General features: G+C 37.1%; 1 protein-coding gene across 1 annotated transcript in view; it reads right to left on the bottom strand.

Moving 5' to 3' along the window:
- The window catches only part of GNAT3 (G protein subunit alpha transducin 3), a 50269-nt gene that overhangs the window by 10925 nt on the left and 13730 nt on the right, over positions 1-25614 (bottom strand). The window contains exons 2-5 of the mRNA XM_008149604.2: positions 23970-24012; positions 17941-18082; positions 8414-8571; positions 2187-2315 (exon numbers count right to left, since the gene is read on the bottom strand). Of these exons, the coding sequence (XP_008147826.1) occupies positions 2187-2315; positions 8414-8571; positions 17941-18082; positions 23970-24012 (472 nt within the window). The remainder of the gene's footprint in view (positions 1-2186; positions 2316-8413; positions 8572-17940; positions 18083-23969; positions 24013-25614) is intronic.

Here is a 25614-nt window from a genome sequence, read left to right as displayed (position 1 = left end):
GGTCATGCTGATAATCACAGAAGATAGAGCTGTAAACAGACACGGCCCTTGGCCTCCTAGAGCTCAGAGCGTATGAGGCAGAAACAGAAACAAAAAGAGCAAATTGATAAAGAAACAATTTCATATATTGGTTTTTCAAAAGAGAAAAATGTAGTTTAATATATCAATGATATGACACCGGCTCACATTGGTGTAACTAGTAAGTGCTGTTTCTTTGCAGTTCTTCCCAACTCTACCTGAGTGACAACATGTTGGTCAGTTGAAACTGGACATTGTCAAGTTATTTAAACCAAGGAAATAATCAAGGGCCACAGATAAGCCTTCTCTCTCTCCCTGCCCCCGAGAGCTTGTTCTTATATGTTTACCAGCACACTGCTGAGTGTAGTAGTGACAGGGATATGCAAGGATGATTAATAGGATGGTCAAGGCCCCCTGAGGAGATAGCATTTGATTTGAGGACTTAAGAAGGAGCCAGTCCTTGCAGACATCCAAGGCCAGAACATTTTAGGCGAAGAGAACAGCAAGGACGGAGGCTCTGTGCCTTAAATGTTTGAGGAACAGCTACTTATAAAAAAAGATAATTTATGATGATGCCTACCTATTTCTGAGAAGATACTAACAGACCAGGGTTTCTGAGAATGACCAGGATTGTGAACTTCTAGGTGTTTGATATGTGACATTAATTTTCAAAACTAACCTAATGAACCAGACAATCCAGGATCTGGGAAAGGCTATTAGCTTGTGTAAGACATGCTAACATCAAGTGATAACTTTCTGCTGGGACTTTACAGTAAATTCATTAGACAAGTAAAGAAAAGGTTCCTTTGTTCCTCAACAACTGCTGTTCTTTAATGGAGAACCTGGGGATGAAAACTTGGAAGGACTAGACCCAAGGCTTATACCTCCCTCTGTGTTTCAGTGAGAAATTTGGAGAGGAGGAAGGAGAGTAAGAAAGAAAAGGCAAGTGTGCCAGAAATGCTTTGAGAGACTTAGGGCAGGCAGAGGACAGAGCAATTGGACTTGAGCTCCCAAAGGAAAACCCCAGAAACTAGACCAAAGATCAGGAGCCTGGAGAAAGTAGTGGCCAAAGAGGAAATGCTCCGCAGTGATGACAGGACTGCAGATAAGCTTTGCTTACCACCTAACCAACGGGGGATGTGTCCCAGTCTTTGCAGTCCTTTTACCCTGGTTTGCTCTGTCACTCACCTTTCCGAAAATTAACTATTTGTGGGCCTGAGATTTAGGGATACATTTTAAAGAGCTTTCTTCCACACTGACTTGTAAATTATCCTGTAATAACTATTGTAATTAGCTATTGTGTATTACCAATTTTAATACTTAAAATGCCTTAAAACATTTCCCCACTAAAATGGATTTCCCCCCACAAATTGATACAAATAATTAATGGCACCTTTTTTCTTTCTACTTTTCAAAAATATTTTCATTACTGCATGCATGAATGACTTTATTAATTATACTTTACTGGCTTTTTTCATTACTAAAGGATACATATGGAACCTGGTTTTAATGTTTAATATTCCACCTTATCCACAATTGGTAGGGAGAGGTGCTTAAGTGTCAAGGGACACTTTCTACCGCTACAATATGGATTTTTATTTCTTTCTATAATAGAAGGGTTTTCCTTTGGGAGCTCAAGTCCAACGGCAAAAGAATTTCTAAGATGGTCTTGATAATGGAATGGCAATGAAACTAATGGGATCATTTTATAACCAAACCGTACTTATAAAGTAGGCCTTGCTATTCCAGTAAACAGCATCATATTCAAATAATTCTCTTCTCAATTATTTGCATTTTTAAATTAAGGAAGTAAATTCATAAGAGTATTTCAAGCAAATGGGAGGCTTGGAAGGCAAAGGAAATAGGACCTCTAGCACCTGTTGCTTAAATGTTATTTAAATATATTTTCTTTTTTAAGTGGGATATCAGTTTCAAGGATGAGGAAAATAAAGTCTAGCTCCCACCTGTTCTTGGAAGAGAGGATGGAGCTCAGGATGAGGGTCCACGTGTGAGGCTATAGGCAGGCAGGCAAGGACAGCGGTAAAGAGGCCTAGTGAGCATTCCCAAGGAGTCACCGCACTTAAACATGAACTAGAGCTTTTCTCTGCGCAGAAATATTGAGCATGACATATTTTTTATTAATAGTTAAAATATATATTTGCTTATACCTGAAATGCAGGTCTTTAAAGGAGAATTGAGTTTCAATGATTCCCGTTGTTTTCACTCGAGAATGTAGAACATCTTGCTCATTTGGAACGTATCCAGGAGCTGTTATTCTGTCCAAATCATTAAGGTAGCTAATAAAAACAAACAAACAAAACAAAATAGCATATATGTCTTTAATTTTGTAAATGATTTTTGTTGTTGTTGTTTAGAGTCCATTAAAATTATAAAAATCCAGATTGGTGATTTTCAAACTCTGCTCATCAGAATTATAAGAACTTGGTGGCAGGGATGTTGCATTACACTGAGTGTGGTATACAGCTGACCTGTGGGGGTAGGGACACTTTTAAAAGCAGATAGATAAATGTTGCCTTTGCTTGTATTTTATAAGGTATGTGATATGCTTGCTGGTGTGTAGATAGACATTTAAGAGAAAAGTTCTCTTTATTAGACTTACATCCTCCAAAAATGTTACCTTGTAATTATGATCACTGGACTAGTCTCAAAATGTTGTAGTTTGTATTTAGGCACTGAATTTTAAGAGTGATTGGTTTTAATATCATGATTTGAAAGTTATTGTGTTGTTTTCCATGGATTTTTCTAGCTTAGGATTCTAAACAAATTTCATCAAGTTCCATGACTATATCCACTTAGTCCAATGACAGAAGAAATGTTTGACTTTCTTGCTTATTCACAGTGGAACTAATTCACAAAATTGCCGACCCACCCCTGAGCCAGTAGCACTCCTGGGGACAGGAAGCTGAACTTACACACTGTACCCACTTCCACTTCCTCTACTCTTCCATCACGGCATCAGTGTGTCACCCTCTCCGGAGGCCACATTTAAAAACCCTACTATTGCCAGGGTGATTCTGTTCTCTTTCTGCTCACAGTGTCTAGGAGTGATGAAAGGCAAGAAGTCTGATTAAGCTCAGTGCTCTATAAGATGAGTCTGTTGGATTAGAGGAAAGAAACTACTCCTACCTTCATCCTTGAAACCAGATCCTAAAACAAAGTGTTTTATTGCTTTAAAAACAGTTGAAAAATCACTGTTCTAGATTTTTGATACAAAGGTTTTAGTAGCTTAGCAATATGGCTATTTCTGGAAAAATGTTAGAGGTAGCAATAGACCAGTAAGGTTTTTATGACAAAATTGTTCAGTATAATGAACCAAGTATATACGTATAGCTTAAATAGAAAGATCATGATGGGTTTTCATTCATTCAGATAAAATTTGAGAGGTAGGATGCACTTGAATATTAGTCATTTAAAAGTTGAAGAACTGTTTATGTCTTAGCACCTAGCACAATGCCTTAAAAAAGCAAATTATTTGTCATTGGTTAAAAAAATAAATCCAAATGGTAAGAATTCCTTCTTTTTTATAGCAGCGTAGTACCATTTGCAGCAGCATGGATGGACCTGGAGAGCATTATGTTAAGTGAAATAAGCCAGGCAATGAAAGAAAAATACCACATGATCTCACTCATTTATGGAAAATAAAGAACATTATAACCTGATGAACAAAAAGATAGATACAGAGGCAGTAAAGCACTGAACAGACTGCCAAATTACAGCGGGAAGGCTGGGGAGTATTGGGGAGGGGGAGAAAGAAATCAACTGAAGGACTTGTATGCATGCATATAAGCACAGCCAATGGACACAAGACAGTGGGGGGGTGGGATGAGGGCATGTGCCAGCGGGTAGGGGAGGCTGGGGGAAGGTCAATGGGGAAAAAAAAGGAGATATATATACTACTATGTGGAATACTTTAAACAATAAAAGAGTAATTATTAAAAAAAAATCCAACAGCAATATAGATCATATATTCTTGAAGGGTCTTTCTCCTTTTAAGCTGAAATAAACTTAGAATAGGCAAAAATTTTGGCCAAGGACAAATAGACAATCACAATCCAGAAACACATATATGTAATAATGTGAAAATATATCACTCCGTTTTATTCTAACAGAGTTTAACTTATCTTTAAAAAATGAGAAAAAATAAAGATATAAATATGTCAGAAGAAAGTATTGGAATATTTTCCTAGCTTACCTACTTTTTTATTTTGTGAATCAAGTTTCTTTGTGCATTTTTTATGGACAAAGTCTGCATTGGTGGTAGGTATATTATTGGTCAATTGGTTCATGCAGAAGCAAAAACAAAATGAAACAAAACGGAAACATACCTGCCATGATAGATATTTAATTTATTTTAATAATAGGCAAATGAATGTTTTGGTAAAGTCACATTTTAATGTACTTCTATTTGTATATATAAATCATTTCAAGCAAAACAGAAGCATTAGCAGGGTGGCAGATTTGCATTTTAAATGTTTGTTTTTATAAACAAATATAGGATTTGTGTGCTCAAGCCTGTAGACTAAAACTTAAACCAAACCACAGGCCCTAAATATATATAACACAAATCACTTAAAAATTCCTAATGTTTTTTATCATGTAAAAATACCATTGTTTTCTGTCAAGTCTATGTTAAATCTTAAAACATGCAATTTCAATAGCACAATAGACAGTCCGAGTGAGTAAATAATCAAATATTAATTAAAATATTTCCCTTGTTTGCCATTGTCGTGAAGCTTTTCCTTCAGTGTGCTGGTAGTGACAGTGGGGGAGGTGCTATGTTGCCAACAAACAGTATTCTTTTTCCTTACATTGCTAGGACTCATCTCTGTTAGCTTCATCTTGAAGGGTGTCTATGTTTGAGAGGATAACAAATATGTCTCTTTCACACACACACAAAAAGACAGAGAAAGGAAGGAAGGAAAGAAGAGAGGGAGAGAGGGGGAGAGAGAGGGGGAGGGAGGGAGGAAGAAAAGAGAGGAGGAAAGGAAATAAAAGAGAAGAAAGAGGAGGGAGAGAGAAGAAGAGAAAGAGACCATTGCTTTATATAATGCATCTGAAGTAGACATAAATATGGTCCTGATTTGATATTATATTAACAAGTTTTAAAAATTGAATGTCATTCAGTATTTTAGAAAAATGTTAATTTTTGGCAGAAAATAATAGCCATTCAGCTATTTTTCTTAGCAAATTTTTACTTAATCATTCTTTAAAGGATCCCTAAGAAGAAAAATGTTAATATTTAATTTGTCTTGATTTTATCTGAAATTATTTTTAGACATGGGGTATATTATGTAGGTGGAATCAACTTTCCTGTTGTTATTCTACTGCAAGTAGATATTGTGTACACGTGTTTAACTTGAAGAACAGATACATTGCTCTTAATATGAATCCATATTGTGATAGTCCCAGTATAAACCACATTTTATGTGTCAAAATAAAGAAAACAACTAGAAAATACAATAAAATGTCATTTTGTCTGCCCATTTTGTCTACAATATGTACATACTTTTTGCTATTCAAGAGCAAAGAACTTGATAAACATATGATAATATAATTGTAAATACATTTTAAGGGAAAGTATATTAAACAATAATCTGTATCTAAAACTAATAACAGATTTCTATCATTTATTCATCTAACTAACTTTTTCTTCCTCCCTTTTTTGAACTTTGCTAACCAATTTTTAATGAAAATATTCCATATATAAGTTTCTTATTAATTTTGACTGCTTTTTATTAATGATTCATATAGAAAAGCCAAATATTTTTCTATACTACTGACAACCCTCTTAGTATTAAAATGTGACTATGTACTGGGACACTTATAAAAACAGTTATTTAAGCTTATATAATCATAGGATGATGTTCATTCTCTACTTCATCAGTGAGACAAGAGTTGGTAAAGGACAATGTATCCATTGGGTTTGGGATTTAAAATGAATATAAATGAATAATCACAGAAGACTGTTATCTTTTCCTAGAATTTATGTTTCTTTCTCTCTCCATAATCCTTCTGCCCATCATAATTAAAAATCTGAAGATCATGCAAGTTTTATTGTTCTGTCCTCAACTAATCTTTCATTTGTTTCACTTTCACATTACTGTTGTTTTTTTCCTTACTCTTGGCATGTTGTGTTTGGGGGGTCATCAAAAGGATTCTATTTATATCTTTTACACATTAATATGCATGGACTGAAATATAGAATATGTAATGAAACTATATTTACATACATGCACACACGTACTTGTAGGCATGTGACCTTGGGATAAGATAAGAACCAGTTACTAAAATAGAAACCTAAAGTCATTTTGATAATCCTATATAATAAAAGCCTAATATGCTAAGTGTCCGGTTAACCAGTTGGCTGTTCAACCAATCAAAGCATAATATGCTAATGATATGCTAAGACCTCTCAACCTCTTGTTATGATGTGCACTGACCACCAGGGGACAGATGCTCTCACAGGTAGGTTAGCTTGTTGCTGGGGTCCGGCTGATTAGGACTGAGCGAGATGGGCCGGACATGCCCTGGAGCCCTCCTACGGTCCCTCCCCATTGGCCATCCTCCTGGGTCCCTCCCTGGCCCTGATTGTGCACTGGTGGGGTCCGTCAGCCTAGCCTGCACCCTCTTGCAATCCGTGGCCCCTTGGTGAATGTCAAAGAGCTGGTTTCAGTCCAATCACGCAGGCCAGACCAAGGGACCCCACTGGTGCACGAATTCGTGCACTGGGCCTCTAGTGAAATTATAGTGTCACAACTTCCTAACTTCCCTGTAGCTGATAACTGCAAACTGGATGATAGCTGTGAAAATTATATAGTCTTCCTTGAGACTCAAAATAGAATTCCACAATGTACAAGTGTTGTGAATATCAATACACTGCTTTTTCTAGAACTCTTTGAATCAAAGCATGTCATTAATCAGATTATCGCAGACCATGACTTCAATAACATGAATAGAGACAAAATGAATAGCCCAACCTTAGTGTGCATGTCACCATGCTGTGTTTATGTTGAATATGATGCAAAATGATCAATTCTTTTTAGTTTGGAGAAAACATGTTTATCTATCTATCTATTTACCTGTTTATTTATTTATTTATTTATTTATTTATTTATTAATGAATTAGTTGCCACTTGTCTTTTTTAAAAAAAAAATATATATATATATATATATATATATATATTTATATATTTATTGATTTTAGAGAGAAAAGGAGAAGGATAGAAAGATAGAAACATAAATGGTTAGAGAGAACCATTGATGGGCTGCCTCCTGCACACCCCCACTGGGCATGTGTCCCTTACCGGAATTGAACCCGGGACTTTTCAGTCCACAGGTCAATGCTCTATCCACTAAGCAAAACCAGCTAGGGCACAAGGATTTTATTTTTATTTTTAGTCTTACATAATAGCAGTAGTCCAATTATAGAGTAGTTCTAGGGTAGGTCAGAGATTAAATGCTTTCTTAAGGAATTGAGCTTTTTTCCCCTAAATTTCTGCTTGCCATTATCAGCTAATAATCTTGGTAGCTGCAACTGCTACAAGTATAATAAGGCATGTGCCTTGACCTGGAATCCAACAGTGATCTCCTGGTTCATAGGTTGACACTCAACCACTGAGCAACACCGGCTGGTCTGGAGAACATATTTAAAACATATAGATCTTCTCAGGAAAATAATTTCAAAATTAGTTATTTAAAATTAGAGGCCTGGTTCACGACATTTGTGCACTGGAGGGGGGGGTGCGGGGGGGGTGCGGGGGGGGCCCTCAGCCTGGCTTGCACCCTCTCACAGTCCGGGACCCCTCAGGAGATGTCCCATTGCTGGCTTAGGCCTGATTCCCCCCAGGGCCAGGCCTAAGCCCAGGGCCAGGCCTAAGCCCGCAGTCGGACATCCCTCTCGCAGTACGGGATCCCTCTTGCAGTCCAGGACCCCTCACTCCTAACTGCCCACCTGCTCACTGTTCCTTACTGCTCGGCTTGCTGCTCCTTAGCTCTGCGCTCATCAGCTGTGAGCCCAGCTTCTGGCTGAGCGGTGATCCCCTGTGGGAATGCACTGACCACCAGGGGGCAGCTCCTGCATTGAGCATCTGCCCCCTGGTGGTCAGTGCGCATCATAGCGACCCGTCATTCTGCTGTTCGGTTGATTTGCATATTAGGGTTTTATTATATAGGATGCTCCCCTGGTTATATTTTTTACATCTCATTTATATTATATTGATCTTTTTTATTTCTCTTGAATTACTTTTTATTTTGGTATAATAAAATGAAAAGCCATTTATTTTTCTTATTTGTGAGCATGAGTGCAGAGTATACAGTTATAATTCTTAATTGTAAATATTTGCACTACAATTCCTGTCGAACTGTATTCACTTACTAAGCTGCTGAATCGTTGAGCTGATACTCAGCTGACCTTTCAAAGCAGGCCTGAATCCCCGGATCTCTCCACAGCCGTTTTATTACCTCCGCCAGGTCCTGCGTCATTCCCCCATCTTCTAGGGTATTTGCCATCACATAAAGTTGTCTTTGGTCTTCCTATGGCAATGTTTTTATGAAAAGAATAAAAATGTGTCATTATTTGAAATCACATTTTTTTTAAATAGAACATTTAAACTGGATGATTTTATATGATTTCTTTAGGTAATAATTCCATTGAACATGAAAACAATATATCTAAAGTACCTTATGATCACTGGATAATACCCAAAAGAGTTCTCTATTGCAAAAATTAATAGATTTAAATATTATAATAAAAAAGATAGGATATTTTGATATATATTTTGCTATAAATCATTGTTTTGATTATGATGTAAAAAGGGCTAACGATTGCTTGGTATAAGTCCATTGAGCTCTCAGATGGTCAAATGCTCATAAAAGGGTAATGGATCTGATCTAAATTGGCACATAGTGTTCATTTGATAATGGCCACATTTTCTTTTCTAGGAAATAAAAATATCAAATAAGAATTAGAGAAATAGAAAATAAAACTCAGTATTCTAAAATCATACTTAAAAATTGATATACAATATTATTTGCCACCATGTACCTCTTTGTAATCATATTACTAATGATAAACATATTAATATACTCAAAATTTTGAGCATCCAATGTAGTGTTGTTAATTGCATGCCTTTGGGAACAAATTAATAGGGCAATGTTAAGACAATGAAAAAAAAAGAGGAAAAGAGAAAGGAAAATAAAGAAGAAAGCAAAAATGGTGTTAGTCCTGATAAAATATTTGGAGGTGACAAGAGCAGATATAAAAGTACACTGAGTAAATAATATAGTCCACAGTTTACCTAAACTATTTATCAAATCTGTTTTGTGACAAAAATATTTTCAGAATAAGAATTTGATTTTCAGAATAATTGTTGACCAATGTAGTCCAGGCAAATGAAGTCTGGGCTCACATTCTCCTGGTCTGATTCCAAAGCTCATAGTCTTTCCTGTACATATTCTTATACTTCTAAGACAGCACATGTAATATCTCACACAATCCTCAGAACAGTCGCATAGACACTATATTTTTTCCCATTTTACAAATGAGAAATCTAAGAGTCAGTGCTTAATTTGATGAACCAATAAAGAAAAATAAGCATCAGAATAAGAGTCAAACCCAAATATATTTTGTGAAATGTTAGGAGTATATCCAGTAAGAACTTGCTGGTTTTCTGATACAATTTACTATTCTTATTGTAAATTGATGCCACATTTATTTCACTGTTTTATTAAAAATCTGCTGAGAAACATAAAGGTATGTTTCTCAATGTTAGAGAGAGGATCTCTTAAGATTAAAAACCTTATTTTTTACTTTCTTCACATTGAGATTTTTTTGCCAAACCAAACTGATCAAATGACCATTAGGCCAACATTTTTAAATGGCCTAAATCAGAGGCTTAAACCTCATATTCTTGCATCAGCACAGGGTAAGTTTTAAATACTTCTTCCTGATTTGTTGGCTATGAGAGAGAAATGCAAAGCCAATGAAATATGATCCAGCCACTTTTGCTGGCATCATCTCATTTGCCCCTTTCCACTATTAAAATGCCATTTAGAAGAAATGATGCAATGAGACCGTTGCTCAAACAGTTTTGTCCCTACAGGGGAAAAATTACATGCCTTGTTAGCATCCTATACAATAAAAGCCTAATATGCTAAGTGTCCGGTTGTCCAGTCAACCAATCAAAGCATAATATGCTAATGATATGGTAAGGCCGCTCCACCGCTCACTATGATGTGCACTGACCACCAGGGGGCAGACGCGCTGACTGGTAGGTCAGCTTGCTGCTGGGGTCTGGCCAATCAGGACTGAGCGCGATGGGCCAGCCATACTCTGGAGCCCTCCCACGGCCCCACCCTGGCTGTCCATCCTCCCGTGTCCTCAGCCCCAGTGTGCACCCATGGGGTCCTTGGCCTGGCCTGCACCCTCTCTCAATCCAGGACCCCTCAGAGGATATCAGAGAGTCAGTTTCGGCCGAAGGACCCCACTGGTGCACAAATTTGTGCACCAGGCCTCTGGTACCTTTATAAACCAAGCTAATAAACTTTTTTGTTTCTCTTTGAAATTTTCCATTTTAATTTAAATATGCTTTGTTTGTATAGATATCATGAACATAGTCTCACTTTGAGCATTTAAATGTGTCAAAGTCCTCTTTGACCACTACATCAATCCTACTACCTCCCCCAAGCAAGCCTATCAGTTTGGCTTTTGTATTTTGAGATATTTAGTTTTTTATTTTATTGCATTCATAACCGAAGTTGATGGAGGTGATTTTCAAACAGGGCTGTACATTATAAGCCCATGGAGCACTTCTTAAAAATATTGATACCAGGACCTCAACACAAAAAAAAATGATCCAGAATCTCTGAAGTCAATTTTTGCAAAGGCATTTTAAAGAATTTCTCCAGTGACTCAAATGTGAGGGCTGAGTTAAGAATCAATATACAGGATTTTTTTTTTTTTTTGGTGTGTTTAAATCACATAAGTAATGTCTTATTGGACATACTACAGCTAACATGGCAATTTAAAGAATCAAAATTCATGTGTTTAAGGGCTTGGGTCCATCAAACAAATTTGAATTTTTAAAATATATAATACAGGTATTAATAAGAACTTGTCTTCTACCTAATATCCAAATTGATTGAAAACTGAACTCCTACTGCTTATCTTACTCCCATATTTTCAAAACTCCAGTACTTTCAAATCTCTTATTACTGCTCACACGATTCTACATTGTTTACTCATGCCTTTCTTTTTACCCTTATTTTTCTCTTTCCTCCTCTCACCCCCTCTCCCTTTCCCCATTTCCTCAAGAACTACAGGACTCCTTCCTCTTTCTTGAACTCAGCAAGCCCCCATTTCGTGCGTTCCTTGTTGCTCACTTCCTGCTTCATTCGGTCTCTTCCCAAATACCATCCCCTCATGGATGCCATTCATAGCCATCCTTTTTCCATTACTCTCTAGCCCCTTACCCTCCTTGATTTTTTTCATAATACTTATTAGTACTTATGTAGTACACATCTTTATTTTGTATCTTTTATATTACACTTTAACACTTGAAGACAGAGATTTCATTATTTTGTTCACTTCTACATCCTTAAGACTGGAAAGATAATCTAATACATAGTTCATGTCTCTGAAGTATTGTTGAATGAATGAATTAATAAAATAAATGTATTAATTATCTCAGACCACACTTGTAGGGAAACTTTAAGGGAATCTCCAATAATTTCCCACATTTTTTTTCTATAGCCCCTAGTGGGGATGAATGGCATCCTGAAGAAATTTTATTTCCTTATAATTTATTTGGAAAGGCATGGAAATTACAGTGGCTCTAGAATGGCCAATTCAAGGTTGCATAGTTCTGGGATTGTTTCTTAGAACTTCCTCATCAATATTAGGGACTTGAGATGGTCCTAGATCCTCATGAATATGCGTTCTGAACCCTAGACTCATATTTCCAAAGATTTCAAAAAACAAAACAAAACAACAATCTATCAAATGAAGGAAAATATATCATAATTTAGTTATTTGGGAAAATACCAGTTTTAAAATGCCAAACTTGTTGCTTCAGATATTTATAGCCTTTGATAACTAATATTGTTTGCAAATTTCCAAGAAGTTGTAATAGTATGTAAGTATCCCAGATTTATTTGATCACAGAACTTGTATCATACACCATCTTCAGGAATCAATATTCTTTGGTTCAGATTGTAGGGTTCACTTTGTAGGGTGCTATGTCAAAGACAGTTACAAAAACACCCAGATTATGTGATAAAAGTGTTATAACTTTTAACATTCTTTTATGCTGGTTTAGTGGATGTTTAAGAAGTTCTAAAGTAGAATATATCTAGAGGCCTGGAGCACGAAATTCGTGCAAGGAGGGGGGGTGTCCCTCAGCCCAGCCTGCACCCTCTCCAATCTGGGACCCCTTGAGGGTAGTCGGACATCCCTCTCACAATCCAGGACTGCTGGCTCCCAACTGCTCGCCTGCCTGCCTTCCTGATTGCCCCTAACCGCTTCTGCCTGCCAGCCTGATCACCCCCTAACCACTCCACTGCCAGCCTGATTGATGCCTAACTGCTCCCCTGCCAGCCTGTTTGCCCCCCAACTTCCCTCCTCTGCCGGCCTGGTCACCCCTAACTGCTCTCCCCTGCAGGGCTGATCGCCTCCAACTGCCCTCCCTTGCAGGCCTGGTGCCTCCCAACTGCCCTCCCCGGCTGGCCATCTTGTGGTGGCCATCTTGTGTCCACATAGGGGCAGGATCTTTGACCACATGGGGGCAGCCATATTGTGTGTTGGTGTGATGGTCAATCTGCATATTACTCTTTTATTAGATAGGATAGAGGCCTGGTGCAGGGGTGGGGGCCAGCTGGTTTGCCCTGAAGGGTGTCCCGGATCAGGATGGGGGTTCACTTGAGGTGTGGGGCAGCCTGAGCAAGGGGCCTGTGGTGGTTTGCAGGCCAGTCACACCCCCTGGCAACCCAAGCGGAGGCCCTGGTATCTGGAATTTATTTACCTTCTACAATTGAAACTTTGTATCCTGGAGCGGAGCCAAGCTTCCTGCTCGCTCCGTGACCAGCAGCCATTTCTGTTGGGGTTAATTCACCTTCTATAATTGAAACTGGAGTGGAGGCCTAGGCCAGCTAGGGTAGGTGGAAAGCTTGGCTTCCTCCGTTGCCGGGGGCAACCCTGGCCTGTTCTCTCCAGCTCCATGGCTGCCGCCATTTCTGTTTGGATTTGTTTACCTTCTATAATTGAAACTTTGTAGCTTGAGTAGAGGCTTAGGCCTGCAAGGGCAGGCAGAAAGCTTGGCTTTCTCCGTTGCCTGGGAAACCTTGCTCTCTGTGGCTGTAGCCATCTTGGTTGGGTTTATTTGAATATCTTCTCCTGATTGGCTGGTGGGTGTGGCTTGTGGATGTAGCGGAGTTGGGGTCAATTTGCATATTACTCTTTTATTAGGTAAGATAATATTCATAAAGGATAAATGGAAATTTACTAAATGCCTTTATTCTACCCTGTCTTGTTTCTTCAACTTTATTCTCTTTACAAGCACTATATTCCTGAAATCAGTCTATTAGATATTAAACCAAAACAAGTAAGAACAAACCCCCTTTCTTTTCTTTTCTTTTCTTTTTCTTTTTTTTTTTGTTAATCCTCACCCGAGGATATTTTTTCCATTGATTTTTAGAGTGGAAGGGAGAGGGAGAGACACATCAATGTGAGAGACACATTGACTGGTTGGTTCCCACATGCATTGGGGCCTGCAACCCAGGTACATGTTAGATGTGCAGACTAAAATAATACATTTTAATTTGCCTATATTCAAAGTGATTACTGAAAAATAATTATATCTAATATTTACTGGGAGCTTACATTCTGCAATACTTGGTGTTGAAATGGATATCTTATGTTTCTGCTTCATTCTATAATAGTCATTATAATTCAGTAAGGAAAGCACTAATGTTTTGTGGGTAAGGGACCTGAAATTAGAGACATTACGTAACTGTTCTAAACTCAAGAAACCAGTAACCAAAAAACTCATGTAAATTTTTGGTTAACCTTTTGCACTCGGATGTCGAGTGTGACTCAACACGGTTAGCATTAGAATAAAGGAACCCAAGTGAGTGCAAAGGGTTAAGACTCTTTCCCTCTTTGAATGGCAATCTGTGTGATAATGTACAATGGCTATGTAAGAATATATAACCTGGCATAAATAAACAAACAAAAGATAAAGCTGTAGGAAATCAGAACTCTGAATTGTATACATAGGTAAAGTGCTTAGCAATTAATCTGTTGAATACATAGTTTAAATCAGATGCAGAAAATGCATTAATCCTAAAATCAAATACTAAAGATTGTGATTGAAAAGGCTATCATTTATGTTATTTTAAATAAAAATATGAGCTGTGTAGTGCCTGACAATGGTGATGTTTGATACTTGAGAACATAGGTACTCCTGAGAAGTTGTGACAGTTGCTTAGTGCTGCTTAAATTAATCTGTTGTTTTTTTCCCATTCAATGCACATTTTGAATAAATTACATTTCTTTTAATTTTTAGTAAGCATAATGGCATCAATGTACAGAATCTATTATCTTCATTCCACTTGAATATCAGATCATTAAGACTTTTAACCAACAGATTTAGGTCTTTAGTGATTGCTGGCATCACCTGTTTGCAAACACTGGGCTATATGAAGCACCTGTTTGCAAACACTGGGCTATATCTCTCTATATCAGTGATGGGCAACCTTTTGAGCTTGGTGTGTCAAACTTCGCCAAAAAACGGAGCATAACTCGGGTAGTGTGTCACTTTGAGGAAAAAAACATTATTTTGCAAATGTTTCATCCTCAGGAGCAACAAATGTTTCATCCTTGGCATGCGGCCGCCTCAGCAGCCGTGTGTCATCAGAAATGGCTACATGTGTCAGTGCTGACACGCGTGTCATAGGTTCACCATCACTGCTCTATATAAAACCCTAATATGCAGATAGACCGAATGGTGGAACAACTGAACCACTGGTCGCTATGTCGTGCGCTGACCACCAGGGGATGTGCACGGAATATGTCGGGTGTCGGCCGCAGCAGGATGGTGGAGCAGGTGAATGGGGGTACCAGACCAAGGTGGAGCGACGGTCGCTGTCATCGGGGCAAGCCTCTGGTGGTTACTGAAAATTCTTTGTTCCTGCATGCTGTGGTCCCTCCCAGCACTCGCACCTGCTGCCAGCACCGGGTGCTGGCCCCAATAGCTCAGCGCTGTCAGCAGGTGCAAGTGGCAGCTGCCGGCCCCGATTGTCCTTGAGGGCTCCACCTCCTCCTGCTCCTGAAGGGTGATCGGGGCTGCAGCTGCTGCTTGTACCCGCTGTTGACGCCGGCCCTGCTTGCACCTGCTGCTGGTGCCAGACCCATTCACTTCACTCAGTCAGCGGATGCGAGCGGTGCCGGCACTGCCGTCAGCATGTGGGAGCAGTGGCAGTGAGAACGGGGATGCCGGAAGACAGGGGACTGGGGGCCGTGGCAGGAGGGGCTGGGCGGGGGTGCGGAGGATGGGCCAAGACCCACCCCTGTGCCCACCACAGCCTCACGGCCCACAGTTCCTTTCAAGGTGCACGAATTCATGCACTGGGCCCCTAGTATTTAAATAAGTAGCAATAGGCAAGGTTGTGATTTCCAACTTCAGTGATGCTAACATATGGAATATTACACATGCAAATTAAAACAGTAAATTATTCTCAAATGACTGCAGAAAGAACACCTATTTCAGGAATTATTACCACCTAGAAGAAAGAAAGTAATCATTACAAGTAATTTTACAAAATGCCTTGCATAGGAAGAAATACCCTAATAGAAGCCAGGAGAAGTGGGTTTTGCTCTAAGCTCCAGCAATTGAAGGGAGGCCAACCCTTTGTGACACTTACTTTTTTACATCGTTAAGTAAAAGGGTTGGTTCAGGTTGTCTTTTAAGGGCCAGTTCAACATCCTAGGTTGGTAGGAAAAGACAGTCAGAGTAAAACTAGACTACCCTTGAATAACATCGTGGTCACTACATCCCAGGATGTTAAAAAGAGGAAGGATATTTGGAGTTCAGTTCTTGCAAGTTTCCCTTTTACATGAAGGAGGAAAACTGTAACCTAGAGAAGTAGGTGTCTTACTGGAGCCAAGTTGTGGGGTAAGCTGAAAATGAAGGAACGCCTCGCAGAACTCCTGACTCTGCTTTACAAAGTGTTTGCCCCAAGGACATTTCCATGCTCGTTGTCAGGAAGAGAAAGAGCTAAGTGGAATTTACTATATTCTTTAAAATTAGTAGCATGAGGTTCCTCAGAAAACCAAAAAATAGAACTACTATGTGATTCAGCAAGTTCACTACTGGGTAGCTATCAAGAAGAAAACAAAAACTCTAATTTGGAAAGATATATGCATCCTTATGTTCATTGCAGCATTATTCACAATAGCCAAGATATGGAAGCAATATGAGTGTCCAGAAATAGAAAAATGAATAAAACAGTTGTTTTTTTATGCACACACACATATATAAAAACATATACATCTACACACATATGTACAATGGAATATTACTCAGTCATAAAAAATGAAACCTTACCATTTACAACAATATGGATGGACTTAGAGTAAAATAAGTCAAAGAAAGACAAATTGGTTATGATTTCACTATATGTGGGGAGGAGTACTAAGGTGAAGGGGAATAAGAGGTACAAACTTCTAGTTATAATCACCGGGATGTAATGTACAGCATAGGGGATATCATCTATAGTATCAAATTAACTTTGTGCAGTGACATATAGTTACTAGATAAATTGCGGTGATCACTTCATAAGATACATAAACATTGAATAATTATGCTGTACACCTGAAACCCATGTAATATTGTATGTCAACTATGCTTTAAGAAAAATAGAAAAAAAAATAATAGCATGAGATATTTTTTCTTTTCATCCTAATGGCTTCCAATGGTCATTTATATGGTCGAAACTACTGGTAAAATGGGGAAGAGAAAAGTATACATGTTACTTTTTTCCTTTGTACTTATTATACTGTTCTTCTCTGTTTTTATTTTCACATATCAAGGTATCTAAGAATTACTTTGGGAACAATTCAATTGACATCGGATGCAACCAGCTGCTCCCGGAGGGGATAGGGAAATGGGTGAGTTCTTCCTAAGAATTGTACACAGTTACTCCCTTTTTTGGGTGTGGCTAACTATTGTTCTTTAAATAATACTACATGCTTAGTTTATCAACTAAAATATGCTTACAAATAAACTGTTTTAAAACAAGTTGATTTTAAATGTATTTTAACATAAAATAATTACATTACAAAATAGAAACTAGAATAATGCAACTACTCAGTTGCTATCTTAATAACAAAACTGACTACTTGAGTATATTTATTATAGAAACATTTTAATCACATAATTTTTAATTCTTTTTAAAAATAACATTATTAAATAATCAGTTCCATGCCACTGAGTCTTTTAATGATCACTGAACAATAATAATTGCAGTGTTTTTATTACACATAAAGTCTCAATGAAATGACTCTCAATGAAACTAAGAAAATAAATACAAATATCTGGCAGTTTGATTTTATGGAATAAACTCTTTTGTATTTAACAAATATAAACAGTATTTTTCTCTAATATAGTATATTATTGGGTATTAGGTTTTACTTCTAGGAAGAGCTAATGTTGAATAAGATTATAAAAGAAAAATTTCATTTAAAGGGAAATAGGAAATCTTACACTAAACCGAATTAATGTTTCCAAAATTCACATTTCATATCCTTAAAATTTTGGCATAATTAGTACTATAAGTTTATTAAGTCCTACTGTTTTATCGCTCATGCTCCATTGTAGGACATAAAACTGTGATTATTAGCATACTTACTGCACTTCTGGCATTTTCATAATCAATCCCAAGAGTGGTCATGGCTTTCACAATAGCTAGGATAGATTGCAATGTGTTACTGTAAATTACTGCTTTGAACTCCATGCATTCTTGCTCACTGTAACCGTTCTTATGGATGATCCTATAATTTAAACATGAAAAGCTTTTGTGAGTCAAACAATTGATTTCTTTAAATACTAAAACACAATAATAATTTGCTTGAATAAAATTAAAGTATATATTTGTTGGAAAAGGAAGAATTTTGTCCATACATATATGCTAAATCTGAACAATTTTTTTTTGTTTTTTTGGATTTTTATTATAATTTGGGTTTAATACAATATTTTCTTTCTGAATTGCTAATGCTAAACATAAAGACAACTTAGGATTTGCTCTGATAAAGTGCTATTAAAAATGGGAAAATCATGAACATTTTATTTAGAAAGCTTATTTCTTTTCAAGAGAAAAAACTCCCAGATCCCCAGAACAAAGTTGCCTAAGTAGTGTTTACTTATGTCAAGAGGAAAAGAAGTAATTTAGTATGAAATTCCTCTCACTTAAGACACTCTAAAAAATAGGAGTGTGTACTTTCTATTTATAGCGGTAACAAAGCCATCTTTTTTTAATGTAGGTAATCACATGTGCATGCGTGCCACCGAGTACTCAAAGCTGAAATGCCCAGACATTTAATTTGGCTGAACTCTTCTTTTCCTTCCACTCATTCAATCAGAACTCAAAAATATTATAATAGTTTTAGAAATAGATTAAAATAGATTTACCTATTAAAAGCTAACATCTTTGCATATGCTAATTACTTTATTGCATCTTTATTACATAATGTGTTCTTGTTTCTTTTAGCTGTTTTTTTCTTTTCTTATTGTTTTGGAAATGCTTTGTGCTCATTAGGCATTATTTTGGATGTCATGTTATTAAAGATTTGTGTTGTATCCATTTATCTAGAGATTTTAGCATAGGGGGGAAAAGAACACAATATCTCCCAAGATATTAAAATCTTCAAATGGATTCTGCAGTAAAAGAAATAGAGATAGTACCTACATCTATTCTACTTTTAATATCTTATTGCCAATAATTGCTGTATTTGTAATGTAAATATGGCCGTGTTTATCTTGACATATTAAACAATTAAAGCAAATTAAGTAGTCAAAGGCTATAGAAAATGCAGTAAAATATTTTTATGGATATATTAGGAATAAGTTTATTAAAGAAATTCCAGTTCTTAGTCAAAACTTAAAACTGGAAAAATTATTTTACTTATTAAATCAGAATGCCAATTACAAATAGGGGTCATTTAGATTTTCTTCCTGGCACAAGTACTGATCCCTTTCCTTTCACCATTGAAAAAGGAAACATCTCTCACAAAGCAAATGACAAAAACAGACTTTAAAAAACCCAGCTGCAGTGGGACTTGAAGAAGGTAACTTTAGGAGCTGCACAAATGTATTTCTGTGAAGTAGAGCTCTCTACCTGCAAGTTAATTCCCAGCTCTGTTCAATGTAATAAGCTTTTGCTGGGCATGTTCTGTAACATATCACATTATGCACTGAAGAAAATGCATAAATTAAACAAGTCCCTCTTCTTCCCCACCCCCCAAAAAATAGACTAGTGACTAGACACATTAATTCAAATTAAAAGATATTAAAAATTAATTCCTCAATCACACCAGCTCCAATGAATAATACCTCCATGTGGCTAGGAGCTACCGTGGTGAAAAGTACAGCTATATAACCTCTCTATCACCCTGGAATGTTCTATTAGAGACCACTGGGTTATAGGAAGGAGAGCATATCTTATTTTTGTACAGTGTGGTAATGTATAGCAACAACCTCTGCATGGTACAGTGAACTAGAAAAGAAAAAGTGATACATTTTGTTGGGAGTAAGGGATCAGGGTAGACTGCCTAGGAGCAGTGATAAACAGTTGAATTTTCTAGAATAAACAGTTATTTCCAGATCATCAAGAGGAAGAGAACAACCTGGGCAGAAAAATCAGTATGACCAGATACAATGCTCACAGTCATCAAGCTTTCAATATGTGCCAATAGTTTTAAGTACTCTATTTGCCTTCTCTTCTTATTTTTTGCAATAAGCTCTTTAAAGTAGGTAAAATTATTATCTAAATTTTGCAGGTAAGAAAAGAAGTCAGATACATTGACTAACTAGCCTTAGTTTCGTTTATGGTACAACTGGGCAGCAAATGCAATCTGAGCTTAGAGCCTTTGATCTTAGCCAGTGAACATGTTGACTATTCCTAAAAGACTCTGAGAAGAGGAGGGAGAGATGGGGCAGAACCAGGAGAAACAGTATCTATTTTGTCATTGTTGAACTACAGCTGTTTATACAATTTTGTATCTTGATTTTTCAGTTAACATTCGTATTTTCTTTTTTTTTCTAAATATATTTTGTTGATTTTTTCACAGAGAGGAAGGAAGAGGGATAGAGAGCTAGAAACACCGATGAGAGAGAAACATCGACCATCTGCCTCCTGCACACCCCCTACTGGGGATGCGCCCACAACCAATGTACATGCCCTTGACCGGAATTGAACCTGGGACCCTTCAGTCTGCAGGCCAACGCTCTATCCACTGAGCCAAACCGGTTTTGGCAGTATTTTCTTTTATTAAAACTTTTTTCATATACATATAACTTGTAATAGACACAAAATCTTAAAGGTGAATAATCCCATGATGTCACAAACTATTTGATTAAGTTTAATTTTAATTTAAGGTATTTTATCCTATCTTATATTTCAATATTTGAAATAAGATGGATATGTCTCTTTGTGCATACATTTTAATATTTATATTATTTTATTTTTATATTTAATTTATTGTATTATTAAAAATTCTCAAAATATGTTTAAAAGGTTAATAATTATTTTATCAACTTACTGTGCATAATTGCCAAAATTATTTCTATAAATTTGCCATAACAAGTTTACAAGTAGTAATAAGAAATATTTCTCAAAACATCACTCTTATTAGGTAATATTACTTTGAAATTATTGTTTGCTAATTTACTAAGTGAGAAACAGATTATTATTATTTAATTTTTTATATTAGTGAGGTTAAACTAAATATATATATATTTAATAGATATTCAAATTTTGTCTTTTATAAACTGTTCGTAGTCTCTTCACATCCTATATAATAAAGATGTAATATGCAAATGGTCATTACGCCAGGAAGCATAATGACCGACCGTGTAATGACCGGATCATGGATCAGCAGGAGGGTGGGGCAGCAAGCTACAAGGGGGCATCACAGAGCTACAGGAGGGGTCAGGGCAGCAAGCTATGAGGGAGTGTTGGAAGCCGACCATTGTCTTCACTAGCAGAGAGGTGTGGACAAGGAACCCGGAAGGCTGGTCAACCTTGAAGCTCTGAAAGGTCAGAGCCCAAGCACCCACTGTCTAGTTGAGACAATGGTAGCTAAAGCAACTTCCACCTTTTAGTTTTATGTAAATCCTTGCTGATTGGCTATTATTGGAATTGCCTGCCTAAGGGCTATGGGTATATCTCACAATCTGAATAAAAGGGATAGCAAGGCCAGAGCGGGGTGGAGTCCTTCCTCTTGAGCTGGGCTCCTGCCTGGCCCCCAACATTTCCAAATTAATATGTTCTAGTCTCTTTCATTTGCGTATGGCCTCTTCCAGAGCCCGAACCCTAAACCTGAACCCTGAACCACGCAGGACGTGGGGGGACACTTGCAAGGGAGGGGATGGGGGGAGCTACAGGAGGGTGGGACAGCAGGCGGAGAGCTACTGGAGAGCAGCAGCGAGCTACTGGCAAGCTACTGGTGCACGGATTCGTGCGCAGGGCTACTAGTTTATATATATTGGGTAGTTAATTGTTTTTCTAAACCATCAATAGCTCTTTACATATTATGGTATTCAATTATTTATTATAATTTTTTTCAAATTTTCTATTTTATGTTTAATTTTATTTATAGTTAAATATATTTAAATGTTTTAGTTTTTTATATAGCCCAATGGTCATATCTTTTCTTACTACATTTAACTTTATAGAGAATGCAAAAGTAAGAAGGATGAGAGGGATTCAAGCATGATTATAACCTGCAAGAAAAAAAATAGGTGAACATAGTGGTAATACTATAAAGAAATACAAGATGACTTGGGTGCAGGGATGGATCTGAGAACCTGAAAGCAATATGAGCAGTGATCTGGATAAAGGAGCTCTGAACTTCAAAGACAGGAGAAAAGGTCAAAAATGTAGTTACAGATATAGGTGACAGCATTCAAAAGTGGGATTTAAATATTGGTTGATATGGAACTCACATCACATTACTTAGAAATAAGAAAAAAAAAAACATTGGTTTAGATTATAGACAATTTCATCATTAACTGGAGTCATTTCCTCATGATATGTGCTGAAGAACAAAATCCTTGAACATTTCATCAGAAATATGCTAAAAATGATTATCATCTTCTCCTATAGCAGCAATTGTCCTTCAAAGTTCTCCAGCAGTGACAGAGCCATGAAATTCCACATATTTATCTCCACTTATCAATTGCCATTTTATTTATTTAGGCATCGCATTCTGCAATCATAGAGTTTTTGTATTCATCATCTCACTATTAAGAAATGCAGGTGTACTTATTTCATTATAGAGAAAAAAGTAAAGAAAATAAATTTAAGCCCATGGTAGTCATAACTTTAAATATCCATTTTATTCTCAGGTAGGCAAAATACTAATTAGGCTAAAAATAGTTTTCTCCTAAATTCAAATGGATCATTGACTGACATATTTCAAAATCTTTCTGGCTTATGAGCACAATATTAAAGTTCTATTTATACTCGGATTAATATATTTATAGTATAACTTCTTTTGGTATTCATCTTGTGAAGAGGGAAATTTTTAAAAATATATATTTTATTGATTTTTTACAGAGAGGAAGAGAGAGGGATAGAGAGTTAGAAACATCGATAAGAGAGAAACATCGATCAGCTGCCTCTTGCACACCCCCTACTGGGGATGTGCCTGCAAACCAAGGTACATGCCCTTGACCGGAATCGAACCTGGGACCCTTGAGTCCGCAGGCCGAGGCTCTATCCACTGAGCCAAACTGGTTTCAGCGGAAAATTTTTTAAAAAATTGGAAATTACAATATTACTGATCGCTTATGTTTTCTGCTAAAGGAAGGAGGAATATCTGCACAGAAATTGTGATGGCTCTGCTACTATGGGTGATTTGGATCAGCAATCTTCAGGCTGTTTTATTTCATGGCTCACGTTAACTAATTACTAAAATTCTGCAGCGCACCAAAAAAAGTTATATTTATATTTTTTGCCAACCTTACAAAAATATAATTTTGATATATTTACAAAGAAATAATAATAATAGTAATTACCTACCCTTTTTGCTCCAAAGTGACTTTTTAAAAAATTAGGTGCTGCCCTGGCCACTGTGGCTCCATGGTAGAACATCGGCCTGCACACCAAAGGGCTAAAGGTTTGATTCCTGGTCAAGGGCACATACCTGGGTTGCAGGTTCATTCCCCCTTGGAGCGCCTATGGGAGGCAACCAATTGATGTTTCTCTCACATCGATGTTTAAGTATCCTTGGGTGAGGATTAACCAGAATAAAAATAAAATAAAATAAAAAAATCAGGTGGCTATTCTTGTATGTAAGGATTTCTGGTACCAAGAATTAACCAATCAGACGCTATGTTATTATGTGATGTAACCAATATGATGCAACTCTATATTAATGGTTCATACAGGGCATTCACACTGGATAACTATTATGTTGGCTGTTGTTATTTTTCTTTTTTATTTGACAATCTAAGGGAAAAGAGGTCAGTGCCCCTGACTAAATAGTCAGGTGTTGCATGTTTTAAAAATGCTTGTGGCACACCAGTGTGCCATGGCACACCTGTTGAAAATCGCAGATTTAGATTATCAATCACATTTCCCAGAGGTATTTATTTTTAAAATGGTCAAATAGATGGATAGATATTAAATAGTAAACATTTAAAATAGTATATACTCACTTCATTTGTTTAACAATAGTACTTTTCCCAGATTCTCCTGCTCCTGAAAAGAAAGATGGGAGTGTTATCAACTGATATATGTACATCTAATTCATATACAGATTAAAACCTGCGACATCACTATCTTATGGGTAAATCCTTAACAGCTCTCCTATGTAAGAAGCAGGATAATTTTTCTTTTAAGTTTTGAAAGGTATTAGGTGTCTACTTTCCAGGATAGCAGAAGGAAATGAAACCCACTTACATTGATGATAGATCCAGATATAGTTTGGTTTCAAGGTGGAATGTATATTCTAAAGCAAGAATTACATGTCATTAGGAAAAAAGTCCCATTATTATATTTGAACATTCTTTAGAAAGATTATATCTCTTGGCTTTGTATCTTAAAGAAATGGTCCAAACTTTATAGTTTCTAGATCACTCTCATTCTCCCAGAATGTCTCTGCATATATCCTATTGGATTGAATAATAACAACAAAAACTATATACAAAAAACTAAGAAATAACTTTTTATTTCCAGAATTATTCAAAGCCTATTGTTATTGAAGAAGGGGCTCTTGTCTTCATCAGCATATTTATGTTGCTACACAAGCACTTTTTCTTCTGTTGAAACAAAGGAAACAGAAGAGAAATAGTAAACGAATTAAACGGCCTACAGAGAAGTTGTATTTTAAACAGTAGAATAAGTGCAAGGGGACTCAAGGGGATTCATATAAGGATGTTTAAAATTATCCTATATAATAACAGTCCAGCGACCATAATGGCATATCGACCAGAACGACCGATCGACCAGTCACTATGAGGTGCATTGACCACCTCTAGGTCCCTCCCCTCAGCCCCCAGGCTCCAATTGCTGGATGGCCAACGGGGAACCATGGGGAACCGGGGTGAGTGGCAGCAGGGCGGGACTGGAGACTGGCAAGCAGGCAGAAGGCAGACCTCTTGGTCCCCAACCCCGGCCACAGGCTGCAATCACTGGATGGCGAACAGGGAACCACAGGGAACCAGGGTGGGTGGCAGCGGGGCAGGGCAGGACTGGGGACTGGCAAGCAGGAGGAAGATGGCCCTGATTGCAGGCTAGGCCTAGGAACCCCATCTGCGATTTCATGTGCTGGGCCTCTAGTTAACAATATAAGGATGGCTGACTCATGAAAAGAGGCCAAAACTGAATATTACTTGAGAGTGAAAATGATAAGAGAATTTGATAAAAATTATTATAATATATGGGGTATAAATAGAATATAACCCAAACTTTTTAGTTTTTACTTGTCTATGAGTCCTAAACATGTGAGGGATAGGGTAGGGAGGAGCAAATTCAGGCAACTTCTTGAAGTTTGAAAGTTCTGGTTTTATAGAGAGGAGAAAAGCAGGGCGTCAACAAGAGCTGGTAAAATCTGATAGTACAAATTTGTTTACAAAATTTTAGATAGAATCACCAATAAATCTCTGAAATATTGAGGAATACTCAGTATTTTATAATGATATGAAATCATATATTTTAGAATGTGCCCTTGGGTTACAACTAACATTTATCGATGAAAATATGATATTGAAATATATTGATCTAGTGCCTGATCTAAAAAGTGCCAATGAGTAAATTTTCAGTCTTCTCATACTATTTTATCTATCATTTAGAGAATCAAAG

This window comes from Eptesicus fuscus, chromosome 14 (assembly GCF_027574615.1).
Source record: "Eptesicus fuscus isolate TK198812 chromosome 14, DD_ASM_mEF_20220401, whole genome shotgun sequence".
In the NCBI taxonomy this organism is placed as follows: Eukaryota; Metazoa; Chordata; class Mammalia; order Chiroptera; family Vespertilionidae; genus Eptesicus; species Eptesicus fuscus.
This window is presented reverse-complemented; position numbering and strand designations above follow the sequence as displayed.